Raw genomic sequence first — 20,195 nt, 5'->3', positions numbered from 1 at the left:
ACAAAAATACCCATTTCATTGTTAGTAATAAGAAGGAAACATGAGAAGCTATCTATATATAAACAGGGGGAATTAGCAGTATTGGAAAACAATTTGTGATAGACTCTGATGCAGCCATCGAACAATGTCCATGTCTGCAACTGTGTAATCTTTTGAAAGATCATAGAATGTACTTTCCCTTCTTGGGAAGCACACCTCCCTCCCACTGGACAAGTAGGTTTTGTTTTGTTTTTTGACATTAACACTTGGTCAGGGGTCTCAGGCTTCTCGCCCCAGGGGAGAAAGGGAGAACTGATAATACTCAGGACAAAAGCTTCAAGCATTTTAAAGTTCATATCAAGATAAAAATCATATAAAAGGGGCTTTAGGAAAGAAAAATAATACTTTTCTAGAAAAATCCCCAAAGTGGATTTTCACAAATCCAGAATCATTCTTTTGAGCAGGAAAGAATGGCGGTTATAATAAGAGAAACACTCCTGTCACACAAGTACAGATGTTCTTGTGGGGATAAGAGTGGGAGAAGGTAGGAGAGATAAGAGTGGGGAAATGATTTGGTTGGATTTGGGTTCTGGGCCCTACTTCCAGTGTCCTGTTAGATTTCTGGGATTCCCTGACAAAGGTGTGGGGATCCCAAAGCTCAGGGGACTTAGAGCTTGCTTCCCACCTGACCTCCTGGCTGACCACCTGTGTCTGTCCCATGGCTGTATTAGTATGTCTCATGGCTATGTGGGGTGGACTCAATAGAAAGGCCAGCATGATGTACGTAGGTAGGGAGAGCATCTGAGATGAGGTCCCATGATTTCCCACAGCCTTGGCATGGATGGCATTGAAGAGAGTCATATATTCCAGCGTGCCCCAGTTTGGTGATGGGGGATGTGGTGTGGTGTAAAGTGGGGAAGGCGACAGCAGGTAGTTGACAACTGAGGGCCAGTGGACCGGTGGGGCTATCACCACAGCACAAGGCAACCAGTGACCACTGAGACACAACGGGACTTGGTAAGAGAGGTGGTAAGACAGTCTCATAGCAGTGTACAGACAGGGCTTGGGCCTGAAGTCTAGTTACCTGCCATCTGCACGATTTCTCTGGAATCCAAGCTATAATGGTCCAGTTACCAGCTGAAATGAAGGGCAAAACAGGGTTCACAGTGGGATGTACAGGATCATAACGGAGGGAACCTGATGCAGGAATTAACTGATAAACAGGCTCTCAGAGAATCATTATAATCCCCAGTGGGTATGGCTCAGCTTTATGTAGAAATGGGCATGTGGTATATGAATGTTTGGAGCTGGCTGAAAGACAAAGTGTCAAATCACTCATACTTTCAAGGTTGAGTGGCTCCTGACATAGAAATATCTGGGTCAACTGGAGAGGCAGCTTGGGACCTGTCGCAGGATGGGAGGAGGGGTAGAGGAGCCCGAGATCAGAGTCAGGCGCTCCAAGGCTGAGCACAGTCCTTGGCTGAGCAAACTTCCTCTATGAGATAAGCTGACACGCTCCAAAGGACGGGGGCCGGAGAAAAGAAGGGGCATTTTGTACTCTTTTATTTTAAAATTATATTTGATAATCAAGCTGTCTGTAGGCAGCAATTCACAGCCCTGGGGAAAGTGCCCATTGAAAAATGTGTTGAAGAGCAGCCCTCGGATCTCATTACATGAGTAACGGTCTAACAAAGCCTGCCTTTGCTTTGCCGCCCACTTGAACTTGCTCGATGAAAACAGTCCCTTTGACAAGAAGAGGCGTCTAATGTAAATGCTGTTTTCCTACAGATGCCTTAATGTTCCTTTTCCAAATATAGCCCTGAAGACTGCTGCTTGTTTGCGATGCAGGAACATCATTTGGCTGCGGTGAGCCAGGAAATTGGCGTGGAGTTGCCACAGACAAACACAGGGGCCTTTGCTTGACTTTGATGGTGCTCTTTAGACTGAAAAGCAGGTTTTGATACTGAACTGGGATGATACCATCTCTATAAGGACTAATTATGTAAGAGTAGTCTAAATTTCTCATTATTAATAGATTGTCCTCTTGTGGCCAGTGACGTGAGGCTCGTTTGTGGCACTAAAGGTTAATAGAGGTTCGAATATTTTGGCTGGAGTCTTTTTCTGGGACAATTCATGAAAACTGATCTGCTAAATATAAAGTGACCTTGTGTTTTGTTTATGATGAAAAGAAGAGGCAGGAAGGAAAGAAAACAAATCTACTACAGTTTGGAGCGCTGCCCACGAGACCATAGGAGGTCTCGTTGCCGCCTCTCCTCTCCCCTCCCCGAGTCAACTGCACACGGACAGGACAGCCAGGCTAATCTTCTTATAGGGCATCAATATGCGCCACATCCTATCACTCTCCCACTTCAAACCCTCCAATGGCTCCTCACTACATTCAAAATAAAATCCAACTCCCTGCCATGGCTTAAGAGACCCCATGGGACCTGGTCCCTACTTACCTCTCCTTCCTCCACTGGCTCCAGCCTCACCTCTCTGCGCAAATTCCTTCCCAGCTCAGGAAACACTCTGCCTCAGGTGTTTGCTTGTTTGCCCTATTTTTTTTAACACCTCACTGCGATATAATTTACATACAATACAATTAAAGTGAGCAATTGAATGGCTTTTAGTATATTTTCAGAATTGCGATCATCACCATAATCTAATTTCTAGATATTTTCATCACTCTCAAAAGAAATCTTGTACCATCATTAGCAGTCACATCCATTCCCCTGCCTCACTGTCCAGCCCTAGACAACGGCCAGTCGACGTTCTCTCTACAGATTTGATAATTCTGGACATTTTAGATCAATGAGATTATAAAACATATGGTCTTTGGTGGCTGGCTTCCCTGCAACCAAGAGACAACTCCTCTAACTTAGCAGGAGATGTAACTCTGAAGCAAAAGTAGGAACACTGTTGCTTGGGTTGCATTAACTTTATTAAAGACTTGCCCAATTGTCCTAATAATTTTTCCTCAGTGTCTCCACTGCCTGGTGAAAATGATGATCCCAGGCTCAAAAACCTTGCTGCTGATGGGCAGTTTCTGAAAGGTATAAATAAAGAAGTAACATGGACAGATTATTAGCTGTATGTGCTTTCCTCCCCAAACTAAAAATTCCTTGATGGATTAGACTGTGTCTTATTTATGTATATCCAATGTCTATTAGTGTTGATATATTAATTAATAAGTGAATTAATACTCTCGTCCATTCACTTATCAAATTGTCCTATGTTTTAGGCCTGGGGATAAAATATGGAAAGATGATGACATTCTATAAAGAGATACAGCCACTGAACAAATAAACAAACAAAGCAATAAAAATCCATATAGTTAATGCTACAAGGAAAACAAGGCAGGATAAGTGGACAGAAAATAAGCAGAGATGTATATAGGAAGAGCCCTATTCTGCATACGGTTGTCAAGGGAAGACTTTCTGAAGAGGTAGCATATGAATGGAGACCTGAATGAGAAGGTTCTAGCCATATGAATGTTTGGGGAAGGTGGAACAGCAAATGCAAAGAGGGAATGGCAACAGAAATGCCCCTGAAGCAAAAATACCCTTAATGTGTTCAGGATTCAGCAAGAAGATCGGCGAAGTTGAATCATAGCAAGAGAGGGAGAGCGTGGTGTGAAATGAGGTGATAGCGGTAAGCAGGGTGGAGTTGTGTAGAGCTTTGTAGATCTTGGTAGGGAGTTGGGATTTAATTATAAATGTACTGAAAAGACACTGGGGCTTCTTATGCAGGAAGGCAACGTACCTGGCTATGGGATGGCAAGTGGAGAACTAAAAGAAATACATACAGTATTATTATGACATTCTGTTGGTGAGATGAGGTGGACTGAGTGCTGCAACTCACAGCATGGGAAAGTATTCTATTCTACCACATCTCTGGGATGCCATCCTGACCAAAAAGGACTCAATTAATCTCTTTGAAGGGAAAAGTTCCTTTGAGAGACAATTCCTGTTGGACGATGTCCCGTGCCGTTGGCACGAGTTCACGAAACACCTTTCCTTCAAACCATCTCAGACATGGTAATCCAGGAGGATTCAGGCACTGCATCTTAATTGCTGTCATCATAAACAGTTGCATCTGGTTGCTGGGGAGCCAGACACATGAGTCTGTGTTCCATACCAATGGAAACTGGAACATCAGTTTCTATTATGTTCTGACAGACAAATGATTAATTAGCACAATCAGCATCTCTCCTTGAAAATGGCCATGGATCAGTGTGTTCCCCTCCACCATGTAATTGAATCAGGGCCCACACACCTGTTTCCACTTTCTTTAAACAAACACCTGCCCAATAACCAACACAAAGTGATATTCAATCTCAACCTGCCTTGCACATAAGTACATCTTTCAATTTGACCTAATCAATGCTGAAAGCTAGGAAAACACAGGCCTCAGAGAAGACGAGTGCCTGCTCCTCACGTGTAGTCAGAGCGTCTGCAGCTCGGGCCCCGCTCAGGCTGCGTGACAGAGCTGGCCTGGTTGTCCTGCAGTCAGACCAGCCCAGGCTCAGGCCTGGTGTTCCAGTTGTGTGACACTGAGAAGCCACTTAGTTTCTGTTTCCTCATCTTTAAAATAGGGGTAATGATGTTTACCACAAATGTTTGCTGTTTTTCTATATGATTTACATTTAGCATTTTTTACTATAATAAGAGCAGATTAAAATCACTTAAGTTGGCAAATTTAAGTTCTGATTAAGACAGAGTATGTCTCCTCCCTACCTTTTCCACGTTAAAACGAAAAGTCCTGAACAGTAAATGCAAAGCAACTATCTGAAGACTCTTGAAAGTATATAATAGCAAGTCTACTGGGGAAGACAAAAAAACTCAAAGATCCAGCTCATGGAGATGAGTTTCTTTCCTCCCATATTTCCTGGCTTAGATTCCAGGGCAGCCTGAATCTTGAATCTGTGAAACAGAAAATACTGCAAGAAAAATCCTCTCTCTTGGGCTAGAGAGTTGGGAAAGGAGCTGATGGGAAAAAACCATCTTTCCCCCCTCTAATCCCTACCTTAGGCATGACCAAGGAAGTAGCATTTCCATGGCAGTGGCAAGAACAGCAGCAGTGAAGGTGGCATCTGGTGTAGCAGCTCCAGCAAGAGGGAACCTGCAGGCTCTTCTGTTTTTCTACTTTTCCCTGAGGTAGACCCAGTCTCAGGAAGTTCATTATTGTGCATGGATGCTAAAACCACAGTTTTATAGGCAGAGCCATGAAAAGGAACCCATAGGAGCCAGAGAAGGTGAGGGGGGATTCACAGAGAGGAGTTAACTGGAAAAAGGGATTCTTTCAATCTGTGTATAAAGTATTGAGCTCATCATGAGCTATGACACAAAAAACTTCATCATAAGCAACATACTGCAGCGTTAACTGAACAGGATAGACCGTCACCCAGGTCTCCTACTGAGCCCTGGATGGGCATGCACAGGTAGGCCAGGTAGTACAGAAAGGCTGTGACAACTAAATTGACACAGGAACCACAGCCTGCAGGTGGGTCAGGACTGTGGTCTGAACCTAACTTGGTTAATTGTCTACTGAAGTAAGCAAGCAAACAAACAAATAAACAAAATCAACACTCCCCAGAAAAAGTTAACAACAAAAAATCTCACAGCATAATATGAAAATGGCGAGGATATGATCCAAAATTACTTATCATACAAAGAACCAGAAACATGTAACAACCTTTAAGGGAAAAAGTAATCAACATATGCAACCTGCAAGATGACCTAGTTGTGGAAATTATCAGACAAAGATTTTTAAAGCGCCTCTTATAATAATGATCCATGAAGTAAGGGTGAACACTGTTGAAATGAGTGGAAAGGCAGGCATTTTCAGCCAGGAAATAGAAAGTATACCAAAGAAACAAATGGAAATTTTTGAACCGATAGGTAATAACACAAATTAAAAGTCTGCTGGAAGGACTCAAAGGGATAATGGAGATGAGAAAGAAAATGGTCAATGAGCTTGGAGGTCAATCAATAAAAATTATCCAACCTGGAAAATACAGAAGTATATAAAGTTTGATAAAAAATTAGCAGAGCCTCAAAGAACTGTGGGACAATATGATAAATTTTTATATTAGTTTTATTGCAGTCCTGGAAGGAGAGGAGAAAGAAATTGCTGCAGAAATATATTTGAAGAAATAATGGCTGATAATTTCCCAAATTTGGTAAAGGACATGTATTTGAAGATGCAAGAAGTTCAGCAAACTTCAAGGAGGATAAACTTAAAGAAAACCATGCTCCGACTCATCATAATCAAAGGACAGAAAACAAAACAAAGCAAAACATCTTGAGAGCTAGAGAAAAACAATACATTACAGAGAAGGGGTCAGTGATTCAAATGATGGCAATTTCTCATCAAGAACCATGGAGGCAAAACAAAAACCAAAAAAGGTGGAATAACATTTATAAAGTGTTGAAAAAAAATACTGTCAATATAGATTTTCACACCCAGTGAAAAATACCACTCAGTTTAGTCCTGAGATCAGGTGTGCTGTTTTAAAATATGTTTCACCAAATGCCCCAACTATGTGCTAGCATAGTGCTCAGTACAACTGAGTCAGGAGAGATAAAGACTCAACCTCTTCCTTCAAGGAACTTACTTTGAAGTCCAGGGGAAGGCGGAAATGTGAGCAATTAAGTGCCATGTAGACACGGGAGTTAAGACACAAAGGAAAAGGTAGTTGTCTCTATTGAAGTAAAAAGAGGGAACCAGGTATAGTTTCAAGAGGAGATTATGTGTGACTTGAATATTTCAAGAGTGTTTTGTTATGATGTTGATTAAATGCCAGAATATCTTACCTTGTTTATTCAAGTAGCTTATGGTAAAACTGGGTTCATTATACAATGTTTTGCTTAAAGTCACAGAACCTATTGGTGATATTAAATGAGGATTTACTGTATATATGTTGAACATCATATATTCCCTATGCTAGGCACATAGTAGGTGCTCACTTATTTTGCAATGAATGAGAATTAAAATATTCTGAGTTCCTCTTAAATGTAGCTATAGAGTAGAATATTTTAAAAAATAGCCTATGAAAGGTTGACAGATACTTCTCCTTGGGGAAAATTGAGAGATTGTTGCTCTGGCTAGAATGTGCTCTTACATTTTGCAGGAAGGCCATCAAATGCACTCTGATCTAGAGGAAGACACCAGTATCCTTCTCTCCAACAGGACAGTTTGACCAAGGGGCTGGACCTAACTCTTCCTGAGCTGGAGGAGACATCTTGGTGTGGCTCTCTGAGGTGTGTGGAGGACTGGCAGCCAAACAGCTTCCACCTGAGCAAGGAGCCTGCTGGTGATCTTGCTGGCCATCATCAGGAGGACAGGCAGACCCAGAGGCCACAGCTGGGTGGATTTGGGGACATGAAATCTGGCTATTCTTTTCTTCTGTCCAGTCATATTGGTGCAGTTCTGTATAGCATTCAGTTGGTTCTCTTGTGAGAAGCTCAAGCTGCTAAAAGGAAAACAGAAACAGAAAGAGTGGACAACCTACCTTATTTATACCAAACGGCTAACTCAGACTTGTGGGAAAGGCACTTATGGGTGGTGAATTCTCTAGGGCAGGCTTGGTTAGCAGCAGATTCTGGCAGTGACTTAAACCACATTTGGTCAAAAGCTGTGTTTCTGGTTCTCATTTGGAAAGTGGGTTAATAATACTTATCTCTTATTTACAGGGCAGAGAGAAAGGTTGGCATGGGAGTTAGGGGACCCAAGTTCTAATCCTGAATCACCATCAGCTAACCACATGGCCTTGAGCAAACCAATGTACTTCTCTGGACTTCAATTTTTTTATATTTAAAATGAAGGTGCTGGCACATAATCCTGGAATCTGAAATCTGCACATCAGGTCTCTCACTGAATACACCCCTCCCAGGGTGGGCAGGATACAGTTGAACTCCACACCCACTCACGCCGTACCAACAGGATCTCTTCTCTGATTTGCCGAGCCCGGTCTCCAAACTGAAACTCCAGCTCCTCCACCTGCTGCCTCAGGGCCTTGCGTAAAGCTTGCAGTTGCTCGGCCTCCTTCCTGCAGGTAAGAAATAGAAAATCAAATTTCACAATCACCTCCATTCAAGTGCTTTCTTCCACTATTCCTCTCAAAATGTAGGTCACTCCTCTGATATTTCTTATAAGAGAATGTCACCTCCTTTATTTGTATGAGTTGCATTCACAGGTATATTACTAGGGCAGGTTTTCTTGTTTTCTTTTTAAACAGCTCTACTGCAGAATATTTTACATACCATGAAGTTTACCTAGGTTAAGAGTACAATTCATTGATTTTTAGTGAATTTGCTAAGTTGTGTAACTGTCACCATCCAAGTTTGGGACACTTCCATCTTCCCAATGAGAACCTTCATGACCTCATACAGTTCATCCCTAATCCCACCCCCAACTTTAGGCAACTACTCATTTACTTTTGGATCATAGACTTTTAATCTATGTGAAAATAATGCAGATTTTCAAAACTCCAATAAATCTGGTTATGTGCATTTACATGAGCCCCACTGGCATTGATTAAAGGTATCTGCATTGATTAAAGATATCCTTCTGGCCAGTCCTCTCTTCCCAGCTGCTGCCACCTTCTGACCTCAGGGAGCCCAGGCCTTCAAGGGTGTTGCTATCTAGCAAATGGCCCTCACAGACTCCCACTGAAGAAGCAAGAACAAAAACACGAAAGCCAGTAGAAGCTGGCCAGTTGCTCCCGGGCGCTCATCTGTTCTGCCCTGATCACCTTTCCTGCTTTAGGGTTGTGGGTTGGTACTTATGTTTATGGTTCCCTTAGATAATTACCTTTCGTCATCTGACAGGTCCCTGGAAAAGAGGGCCTGCTGTCCTGTGAGGTGCTCTTCAATTTCCTCTAAGTGCTCCCGGAAACCCCGGCACAGCGTCTTCATTGCTTCCATCTCGTGGATGGTGCACTGAGAACAATCAGACAGAGCTCAGAAGGAAGTCCTCATTCGCTGCAAATTTACCATGGTGGAGCCTGCTGATCCACCTGGGTCCTCCGCTTTGCCCTACTGCTAATGTGTGGGGAAGAGAAGAGGGAAAGCCCAGCCTTGGTGTTCTCCAAGCAGCTGGAGGCAGGAGGGTAGAAGTCGTTGGATGGGCCTTGGGGACATTCTGTCCTGGAGACAGGAAGGCAGTGTGAAGGACTAAGTGATGTAGGGATGGGAGATTGTAAATGGAGGAGAGGAGGGGGTAGGGCCAGAGTGCGGGCTTGTGTTTAGAAAGGTTGAGTCCATCTTGTTTCACTTTGTGGCCGAATACTGCCTCACTCTGCATCTCAGTAATATTTAGCACATCTGTTCAGATGGTTATGTTTAAATAGAGAAAGTCTTCTAAGATTATCTTTTATTAGTCTTAGTTTGGCTTAACCACAGTCCCTGGTGATTAAAATCTGAGGATCATCTCCAGGCAGCTAACAAGCCCGTCCACAGTAAGGCAGGCACAGGTAGACATCCGATCCCTCCATGAGCTGGAATCTGAGGTTGGACTATCCTCCCGATCCTGCTCCCCATTGCTCCTAATGGGAATCACTCTTTAAATCTTACTTTCTCTGTATGTCTGTGCTTTTGCCTTGGTTTTCTGTATTTAAATATCTTCTTTCAGCCACCAAGAATGTCTCCAGTCCATTTGCAAAGCACTCTGCTGATCTGCTGAGTTCTTACGGGCTATCTCTTGATTTTCAGCCCAGGTTGGACAATGCTTTGAATGGATCCACAATCCAGAACCCCAGCATCCCTACCCATCTGACTCTGAGTGATACACATGCTAGTTGGAGCCTAATGCTCTTTCTACCAGGCCCATGGGTTTGCACCCCCTTCCTGACTGGTGCGGCAGAGGCTGCCAGGTGCCTACTCACTATCTTTCTCCTATTTATTCTTATTAGCAAATTCTAATATCTTAGGGGCAGCAATGTGTCTAAGTAAAAACTACATTTCCCAGCATTCCTTGCACGTAGGCCAGCAATGAGATGGAATTGGAGGGCATGAAGCCCGGCTTCCGGGAAGCACTTTAAAAGAAACTGGTTTCTCAGGCCTGCCTCCTTTAACCATTTCTTCCTCCTTTCATGGAAACCAATCTTAGAACCATGTTAATTTCTCCCAGCCCTGCTTCTAAAGGTCCCAGATTTCTTACCCTTCTCAAAACCACCTGGCCAAGATCCTGACAGCTTGGTGGCTTTTTAAAAAAAAATCAGAATGATCATAATAAAAATATTTTCCTAAGAATGATATTTTTATATTGAAAACTCTCCATCATTTTGCTTGGAGAGTTTGGTTTTGACTCTATCTTTTAATTTTTATGCCGAATAACGTATTTTGCGTAGCACAGCTCCCCAGTTACTCTTGCAGTGTGAGTCCATTTGAACCAGTCAAGGGTGTGTTTGAAGCATTGCTGGTGTTGGCAAGAGTGTTTGAAAGGTGACTACGGTTAGGGCTCTTCAAACCAGAAAAGGTCTTAGAGGCCAGGAAGGGCTTCTTTTAGAGACCAAGTGCTGTGAGACAGAATGGTTAGCCAGCTTGCCCAAGGTCAAACAATGGCAGTCAGGTTTCAAAGCCAAGTCTCCCAGTTCATTTGCTTTCCTCTGAGCCACAGCAGGGACACCATGGCTGACCGCATGGAAAAGTTATTTGCCCCTTGGGGGGAGCAGATGAGGGGTCCTAGTAGATTCCTGTAAGGCGAACACGTTCCGCAGACAGTGAGACCAGGGCCATGGAAATGTGGTGCTCAAGTAGGCTGAACATGGTAATCATTGGATTTTATGTTTCATCTAGTTATTTTAGGTTTTTCGATTGGAAGGTGGGGAGGTGGGCCTGGGATAGATGGCCTATGGCTCCCTGGGAAGGGAATGGCAGGAAAATTCTGAAACACTGCCACCTTCTGTTCAGTTGGAGACACTAAAAATGCATTTCAGCTCTAGAACAAGTATTGAAGCAATTTCAGGAAAAAGGAAACCTTGAATAAAAAAATAAGGGGGGGGGGGGCTGTTTTGAACTCTTTTTTGCGATGTAAGAGCTGGGTTATAACACAATACAATGCAAGCTCTGCTCCGCTGACCCAAGCCCACTAAAACAGAGCGACACCACCAAAAAGCAATGAACTTTTGAACTGGCTCATATTAACTTTTAAACTGTGTATGCCTTTCTTTTTCTTTAAATCTAAATCATAAACATTATAACAGAATTTTCTAATATCCAAAAATCTAATTTCTGATAAATCTTGTTTTCTTTCTTGGAAAATTTTTTAAAGTAACAAATCATTTTGAAGAAGTCACTTACATGTAAGAATTCCATTATATCAATAAACCATGATCTCAGGTAACTCACAGGACCACAACAGTGGCATTTATCAGCCAAGCGTTTCTCTGCACTGTGACATGGGGAGCTGGGGATGTCTTTCTGAGCTTTTAACCTACAATACTCTTAATTTCAACACCTGTTTGGAGTACTATCATCATGTAAGAGATGGTATCTGTCTCCACCTACAATCTTCACTTGGTCCAAGACCTATTTTCTAGATAATTTTTTCATTGATTATTAATTTTTCTATTCCTAGCTGGAGCCATTTTGCCCCAACATATTTTCAGGCCTTCAAACCAAGGCTCTCTCACTTAGATACTTTTTCTCTTATTTCCTGAGCCTGTCCTTGAGTTTTAGTAGCCTCTTCTCATGGGTGAATGAAATGCCTTATTTTCACTTGCTTTTCTGCATGTGTGTCTGTGTGTGCACATGAGTACAAATATGCAGGTGTATGTGTGTTTTGATTGCTTCCTTTGAGTGTGTGTTTGTGGATCGTTGGATTTAAAGTAAGAGAAAAGCACTGTCTTCTAGTTAAACCCATGTAGGTGTATAATGCCAAATCAATATGATATAATAGTACATTTTTTTAATATATAATTGCAAATTCTAAGAGAAGAGAAGGCTAAGTCAATGTGAGATGTATTAGAAAACGTGGGGTGGTGATATGCACACTCACCCAAACTCTTGTTCATTTAAAACCTGCACATGACTCTGAAGATGGGCCACAGACCCCTGCATTTTCTGCAGAAGTGCGATTTGCTCCAATCAGGAGGAACGTCTATTTCCAATTGGCTAGATCTCTCCATGAAGTTGGGGCTACTCAGACCTAGGCTCAGAAAGACCGTATAATGCAAGAGTATATGGCTACGTGGAACTAAGACAGAGAACTGATCAGTTAGATTGGACTGAAGGTGAGGTTCAGATGCATCAATGTCTCTAACCTTACAAATGAATTTCTGTAAGGTTCTATGGCCCTCCGTAAAATGGGAATTAATAAAATTTGCCTTCCTTACTTCACGAGGTAACAGGAAGTGATCAAATAAGAAGGCATTTGTGAGAACACACCATCAACCATAGAGCACTCTGCAAATACTACTTATCTGCAATAGAAGGCGCGCCCCAAGGGCTTGCATTCAAAGGGAAGGGCAAGCCTCCCTGAAGGGCCTTGTCTGCCTCCCCCTTGGCAGAGGTAAATACTTACAGAGCACAGCTCCCGCACCGCGGTGTCCTGAAGGATTGTCAAGGTCTTCAGGAACTGGGCTTCCCAGTGACGGTGTGAGCACGGGCCAGGCCTACCGGCTGAGGGCGCAGGGCCAGGGCTCTGTCTCCCCCAGAGGCAGTGGGGACCGTGATGACAGCAGGCACAGCAGTGGGCAGGTATGGCACGAGAGGTGTCTGCTGGGCAGATCCTAGGGAAGCCTATGTCTAGAGAGACAGATTTGGTGAGGGGCTGGGCCTTGTTAGGTGGAGCTGAGCAGCGATGCCAGGACCTGGGCTCACACAAATAAGTCTGAACAGAAACGTCACTGAACTGTCTGGCTTCAGTCCCCAGACTTGGTTCTGCTGTGCGAATAGGGTCACGCACAGTGCATTCCAAAGTTGTTTTTCTAGCATAAGTCCCCAAGGCCACAGCATTCTGAGCAGCTGACACCATATTGGACGACATCTGGGTTGTCACAGACCCGGAGCTAACAGTGGTTGAGTCAGCATTCGAAGGAAGGGTTCCCATCTCAGATTCTGCCCTGGGTGGTATTTGACCCAAAGCACTACCCCTTGGCTTTGCTTGGGGAGCAGTAGTTCCAGGCAGCTTACCTAGGTGGGGAATGCACTTTTCAGATGTTTGACAAAGGTCAACTGTATGGGGCGTGATTTTGCTGGGCTTGGGGACATGCTCTGTCAGTAAGGAGTTGATGTCAGGACAGAGCTGACTGCCTTCCACTACTCTTGGGGCTTCAGAGTCAACATGAAGGAACTTGTCTTGAGTGGGATCCATTCCAGGTGACCCCTGAGACTCACAGTGGTAGCTTTGCACGTACATATCCCCAGCTCCCTCAGGCCTCTGGAACCCATCCTTCCCTTCTGTGATGTGGGTCCCCGTAAACTCCAGAGGACGGTCACATCTGGAGGTCATCATGCCGACACTGGCCTCATGTTGAGTGTGGGGCATGGGTGGGGGCTGCCTCCAATGGCTGTCTTTCCTTGGGTGCTCTCCCCCAGTGGTGGCCTTGTCCAGGGCCACATCTGAGGTCATCAGTTCTGGTTGTCCCTCCGAGGCCTCAAGCTGAGACTCTTTCTCCACCACAGATGTTGAGGACTTTTCTTCTAAGACACTCCAGTCTTGACTTGAAAAAGATGTGCTCACTATAGTCTTGGAATCAGACTCATCCGACTCTTGCTGGCAGTCCTGGGGTGACCCTAAGGGCTGGCTCTGATCCGTTGGCTTTCTACATCCATTCTCAGCAGGACTCTGGCTTCCAGGCAAGGATGACATCTGTGGAAGAAACCAAGATAAAGGCAGAGGGGTCAGGAAGGAGGGGGAGGTGCTAGGGTTAAGAAGTTCTTTCTTTCTTCAAAAAATATGTTTTGAGAGAGAGAGGAAGGGAAAGGGAGAGATAGAAACATCCATGAGAGATTGTTCGGTTGCCTCCTGCACGCCCCCTACTGGGGATCGAGGATCGAGCCTGAAACCTGGGCATGTGCCTTGACCGGGAATCAAACCTGTGACCTTTAGGTGCTTGGGAAGAGGCTCAACCTCTGAACCACACTGGCCGGACAAGAAGTTCTTTCTTTTCTTTTCTTTTCTTTCTTTCTTTCTTTCTTTCTTTCTTTCTTTCTTTCTTTCTTTCTTTCTTTCTTTCTTTCTTTCTTTCTTTCTTTCTTTCTTTCTTTCTTTCTTTCTTCCTTCCCTCCTTCCCTCCCTCCCTCCCTCCCTCCCTCCCTCCCTCCCTCCCTCCCTCCCTCCCTCCCTCCCTCCCTCCCTCCCTTCCTTCCTTCCTTCCTTCCTTCCTTCCTTCCTTCCTTCCTTCCTTCTTTCTCTCTCTCTCTCTCTTTCTTTCTTTCGTCTGTCATTATCATTGACTTAGGAGTCAGAAGATAAGGGTTACAAGCTCAGATTTTGGCCAGTTTACTATGTTAACTGGGACCTTCTTTCTATGAGGCTCCACTTCTTTGTTTTGTAAAATGAAAATAAAATAAAAGGGAAAGGAATGCTGAGCTTTCGGGCACTTTGCTTTATGTTCCCTGTCCCCTGGGTGCCTGTGGCGCGTGCCTTCCAAGCACTGGCTGCCCCGTCCGACTGTGGCTGCTCACTGTAAAGTCCCCCTTCCTCAGTGCCCCCCAGCCCTCTCGGGCCTCTACCTGCGGGGCTGGCAGCTCGGGCGGCTCCTCCAGGAACCCGCTGCTGTCGGACTGGCAGCTGTCGGCTCTGCTCACCGCGGGACCTGCGGGAGGGAGGGAAGGGCCTGGTGCGTGACGCGGGAACAGGCCGGCAGGGCTGGGCTCGGGCCCTGCGCGCCCTGCACGCCCCGGGTCCTCGGCACACGCCCCTGCTGGAAGGGGACAGCAGTGAGCTCATTCCAAGGGTTTTCCCTCAGGGCTCAGAGGGCCCATGGAAAACCGAGTTGCTGCTTTTCTAACACGAGGAGTAAAACACGAAACAAAGGGAGAGGAACTGGCCTCTCTCAGAGTGAAACAGCGGTGTGATAGCGAAGCACGTCTTTACTAAGGGCAAGGAAATCCAGAAGGAAATGCAAACGCCTGAAATGTCACACCGACAGAACAAGAACACCCCAAATGTATACATCCCTGCGTGCATATATATTGCAGTCAACTGTGTATTTGTGCCCCCCATTCATATGCTGAAATCCTGGCCCCCATGGGGGCAGCATCGGGAGTGGGGCCTGCGGGAGGCCGTCTGCTGCTGAGGGTGGAGCTCTCAGGAATGGGATCAGTCCCGTATAAGGGGACTCCGCAGAGCTCCCTGGCTCTTCCCCCAGGTGAGGACAGGTGGACGGGTGAGCATCTGTGACCCAGGCAGTGGTCCTCACCAGACACCGAATCTGCTGGCACCTTCATCTTGGACGTCCGGCCCCCAGGGCTGTGAGAAATGGGCTTCTGTTGCTTCTAAGCCACCCCGTTTATGGCAATGCCGCCACGCCAGCCCGCATGGACGCGGACGCATGCATGCTTTTTCTTTAGACTAAATGTTGGGTAGGAACCCCCTACAAGCCTCATTTGTTAGAACTCAATCCCTGTCCATATCAGTACATTTCAGTAGGGAGTATAATTATTCATAGTAATATGTATTAGCGGTTCCTTTTCTCAGCACAGGACTCTCTTCACAGCGTTAGATTTTACTGTCCCCTAATTGGCGGACCCTTACCTGGGAAGGACCCGTCTGCCTTTGGAAACATTTCTGCCTGGAGGAGACATGCTCAGGCACTTTGTCCCAGCAATCAGCAGGTGGCAGCCTTACACCAAGCTCAGCGTGAGGAGCCAGGGCCCCTGGAGGCTCTGCCCTGGCTAAGTTTTGCAGGAAAAACCAGCCGGAGGCTGCGTGTCTGAGCTGTGCTGGTAATAAAAGTGTCCGAATCCTACAGGGCAAGTTTTCCACTTAAGTTAGTCTGAGTTCCTAGCAGGAAAAGCCTATGGAAGATACAAATGAGGGCAGGGGACAGAATGGGAGTCTCGGGGACAGAACAGGGTGTGATGTACGCAGGAGTTGTGTCCGGCAAAGAAATGGTTCAACCTTCGACTCCTTGGAGTTTAGGTCTTCATCTTTTCTCTACTATTCAGCTTTACCTGTTTCTTTGCCAACTTCCTCTCTCTTCTGTCCGCCCGTGATGGAAAATTCTGTGACAGCTTGAGGCACAGGAGCAAATAATCTTCGAGCTGAACATTAGAGGTTAGGCAAACTCAGATGCTTCAGAAGCTGGGCGGTGGCAGGTGTGTGAACACCTGGGTCTAAACAGGGGGCAGTGTGTTGTCTGGACTTGGGAGTGGACCACAGTCACTCCACAGGGGGCAGTGTGGTTGTCTGGACTTGGGAGTGGACCACAGTCACTCCACAGGCGCCCAGGTGGGAAGCCAGGATGGTGCCACCTACCATCCAATGCAGGAATCCCTTCCAGAACTTTCCTTACAGATGCCCATCTAGCTAGGGCTTACACACTTGTGTGACATGGACTTGCTCCTGTGTAGTCAGAACATGTCATGCCTTTTGGAAAACGCTTCCATATGGAACCAAACCTACTCTAGTGTTTCTGTCTGTGGGTCATCGTTCTGCTCGGTGGAGTAACGCGGACAGGCTAACAACCGCTTTTCAAGGCAGCTCTTTACTCTCCAGGCCCTTTCTCTCCCCCTGAAACCTCCCCAGATCCTTGAAGTCAGCCCCCACGGGGTAGGGCCTCTCCTCTCGAGAAGTTCACAGTCTAGCGTTCTGAGAATGAGCTCCGAGAACACCCTCAGTCCTGACAAAGAGTAGATCTGCCTTTATAACAAGAGTCTTTGGGCACATTGAAAACCAAGTCCCTTTTTCTGGGGCTCCGGCAGCCCTGGCTCCTCCTCTAGAGCATGGTTCCCTGGGCACATGAAAACTGTTTGGATTCAAATGCTAAAGCTATTCAGAAGAGAATTCCTGGCTACCTACTGCAGGGGAGCCAAACGGAGCTGGTGCACGGGTCTCTGGGGTATCCGTGCTAGCAAAGGGAGCACGGCAGCAAAGGAAAGGGCCAACTGTGGACCTATGGGTGGTAAAATGCAAACAAAAATATATTAGAAAAAAGTTCTCCTACCAGGTTAGCGATGGCCATTTAAAATGCCATCAATGGCAATGCTCAGAACATGAGGTTATACACCCAGGCTTGTGGTCACAAGGTGGCCTCTTTCAGATTGACTTCAAAAGGAGTCACACGGTTGGCCTGATGTCAAACAAGCCATTTTAATATCTTTAGTCACACAAAACATACTCCATTGCTTTATGTGATGTTATGATTCTCTTTTCCGGACTTTGCTCTTACAAAAGGAAACTGGAAGATGCACTCACAGTAACAGATTTTTGAAGCCGAATTCTTTTTTTCTTGGCAGAACGTGTTTTTGCCAAGTTTACAACCCACTTGAACTTCTGTCTGTTCTTTGATTTTAGAATCAACTTGGGCTCCTTTTAACATGGAAAAAAATTCACAGATTTAGCCATAGATAAAGAAGTCTTCACAAAGTTTCCAGGAGGATTGATCATCCCCAAGTAGCTGTAAATAAAGGACTTTCTTATCAACATCCCATAAAGCTAGATCTGATATACAGTGTTCTAATTTAAGGAGAGATCATTTTATTTTGATTAAGCATTTATAACTCAACTCTATAAAGGAAAAGATGTTTGAAAAAATCCTAAGAAAAACTTATACTAATCTTTATCTGTTTAAAGAAAATGCTTTATTTAAAATCCTCATTGATCATTTGTTTCCTCAAGGTACATATTTTTGAGTGTTTGCTGTATATTATGAACTAAGGTAAATTCTGGGGATTGAAGAGAAATCAGACATCATTTCTGACATTAAAATACTGTGCTGTAGTGGATTTGAGCTGCTTAAATTTCGCTTCACACAGGAAGGTAAACAAAGAGTAAGCGGGAACAGGTTACACAGAGAACTGGTTCATCATCAAATGATCACAGTGGAAGAGTCAGGACTGAGAGCCTTGGGTCTGGATTTGGTCATTAATTATCATTGGTACTAGGAATAAACCTCATGGGCCTTCCCCCCCATATGTAAAGTATGAAGGTTGGCTTAGAAATGTAGTCATTAAGTCTTCCATTTTATACTGACAAAAATCTGGTTGCCTGAAAATAATAATTACAGCCCCACCTTCACCCCTAAATATCTAACGTGAGTATGCAGATTGGCTCAACATGGCTCACTAAGGCCTACGGAGACATGGGAAGAAAGCCTTGTATGTGTTTACAAAGGGGGGGGACTGAACCTATACTAAAAAACCAATAAAATATTACAGTTAATGTATAGAGATGAAAAGTAATGAGAATGTGTTTTTTAGAAACTGGAAGAAGACAAAGGTAAACGGGGAGTCAGAGGGGAGAGCAGACAGGGATGTGCCCTCTCAGACATAGTAAGTGATGAGGACCCCGGTCTTACAGAGGAACCCTGAAATGCTACGTGTCGCCCACCCCCTCGTGATACATGAACTGTTTTATCCACCTTGGCTCCTCATCGAATGCAATCTGCAACTGCAAAGCACATTTTGTAGTAAAGTTACATCCATCGTTGGGTTGTTTGCAGCATGGAATTCGCAGGACACGCCATTTGGCGCCAGAGAGACCTGGGTTTTGTCCTGAAGCCAGCTCTTCCCAGCTGGGTGAACCTGAGCAAGTCGCTTAACTGTTATGAGCCTTGGTTTCCTCATTCACAAATTAGAGACAATTGTAGACAAGTCTTAACACAGAACTATAATCTGGGGTTCCACATGGCGACCCAATTAAGGGAGGGAAGTGTCTGGCATCTGCGTTTGGTCTTCTTTGGCTCGCTCTTGCTTTCTTGGCTCAAATCTTCTTCCAGTACCATCTCTGCCTTCTCTAAGGCGAAGAGCCTTCTGGAGCTGTTTTGCCTTGGGACTGGGCAAAGAAATATTCTGCACCTTCCCTTTCTTGACCAAAAGATTTCTGAACCTTGGGTACCAAGAGCTGGCCATGCCCAGATGGCTCTAGCAGGGCTGTGTCAGAAGAATGAGCGGGGTGCCCCAAAGAACAATGTCAACTTGCCCTCTTTTTGCCCATGGACAGCCCTAATTATTTATAATGGGGTATTGGTCCTATTGTGGTGGGAGAGGGGCAAATTGGGTGGTAAATGATTGGAGATACATACATGAAGTGGAAATGACCCTAAGTTTGGAGAAAAGATCACACTTTTGATCTGGGTACAGACATCACAGTCCTTGCTCCTGTACCACTGATGGTACCAAGAAGGCGTAATGTTCCCTAAGAGCCTGTGAGCTGGACGGGCTTCTGTCTTCCCCAGGCTCCCTTAAGGTCCCAGGGAGGTCAGGGCACCAGGAAATGTCTGAACAGAGGGTGAAGTTTCTCTAACAACCCTAAATATGAACGCTTCTGAAATTCTTTCTCCACTATTTCCCTTGCTAAAATCAGAAAAGGGACTCTATCTTCTTTCCCTGCAGTGATTTGTAGTCTTAGAAGTAAATTTAAGCATCTTTCTTTTGAAGAAATCAAACATTTTCTTCTGAAATTCAAATATTTTATCTCCATTCTCTCAACCCAACTTACTGAACTTACTGTGGGAGGGAGAAGGGGCACAAATACAAAGCAGAAAGTCATAAGTAAGTATAGGTGATTTTTCCCTCTTATAAGATGAGACATTAAATTATTTGGAGGGTAAGAAACTTGTCTAAAGAGCAACTTTTAGCAGAGGACACCGATCCGAGTTTCCTCTGAAATCATTTGGTCTGAACTCTGTTATTTCCATTTACAATGACTCTTTCTTTCTTTCTTTCTTTCTTTCTTTCTTTCTTTCTTTCTTTCTTTCTTTCTTTCTTTCTTTCTTTCTTTCTTTCTTTCTTTCTTTCTTTCTTTTTTAAAAATCTGTTTTTATTGATTTCAGAGACAGGAAAGGAAAGGAAGAGAGAGACAGAAACATCAATGATGAGAGAGTCATTGATCGGCTGCCTCCTGCACGCCCCCTGCTCGGGATCGAGCTCACAACCTGGGCATGTGCCCTGACTGGGAATCGAACCGTGATCTCCTGGTTCACAGGTCGATGCTCAACCACTGAGCCACACTGGTCAGGCTACAGTGACATTTTCTTCACAAAAACCAAAATGGATTTGATTTTATGCAGCTACACATTCTCTTTTAATTAAACTGTTGGGGAC

The 20,195-nt window shown here is 44.8% G+C and overlaps 1 protein-coding gene across 1 annotated transcript in view; it reads right to left on the bottom strand.

Annotated features, from left to right (window-relative positions):
- Nucleotides 1–6,059: 6,059 nt before the first annotated feature.
- Nucleotides 6,060–20,195, bottom strand: part of ITPRID1 (ITPR interacting domain containing 1) — a gene marked incomplete at its 5' end in the record, with an annotated part of 50,140 nt that continues 36,004 nt past the window's right edge. Inside the window, 5 exons of the mRNA XM_081147155.1 lie at nt 6,060–7,453; nt 7,918–8,029; nt 8,794–8,921; nt 12,505–13,794; nt 14,661–14,743. Coding sequence (XP_081003281.1) covers nt 7,136–7,453; nt 7,918–8,029; nt 8,794–8,921; nt 12,505–13,794; nt 14,661–14,743 — 1,931 coding nt within the window. The 3' untranslated portion in view covers nt 6,060–7,135. The remainder of the gene's footprint in view (nt 7,454–7,917; nt 8,030–8,793; nt 8,922–12,504; nt 13,795–14,660; nt 14,744–20,195) is intronic.

This window comes from Miniopterus schreibersii (assembly GCF_964146895.1).
Source record: "Miniopterus schreibersii genome assembly, chromosome: 9".
Lineage (NCBI taxonomy): Eukaryota > Metazoa > Chordata > Mammalia > Chiroptera > Miniopteridae > Miniopterus > Miniopterus schreibersii.
This window is presented reverse-complemented; position numbering and strand designations above follow the sequence as displayed.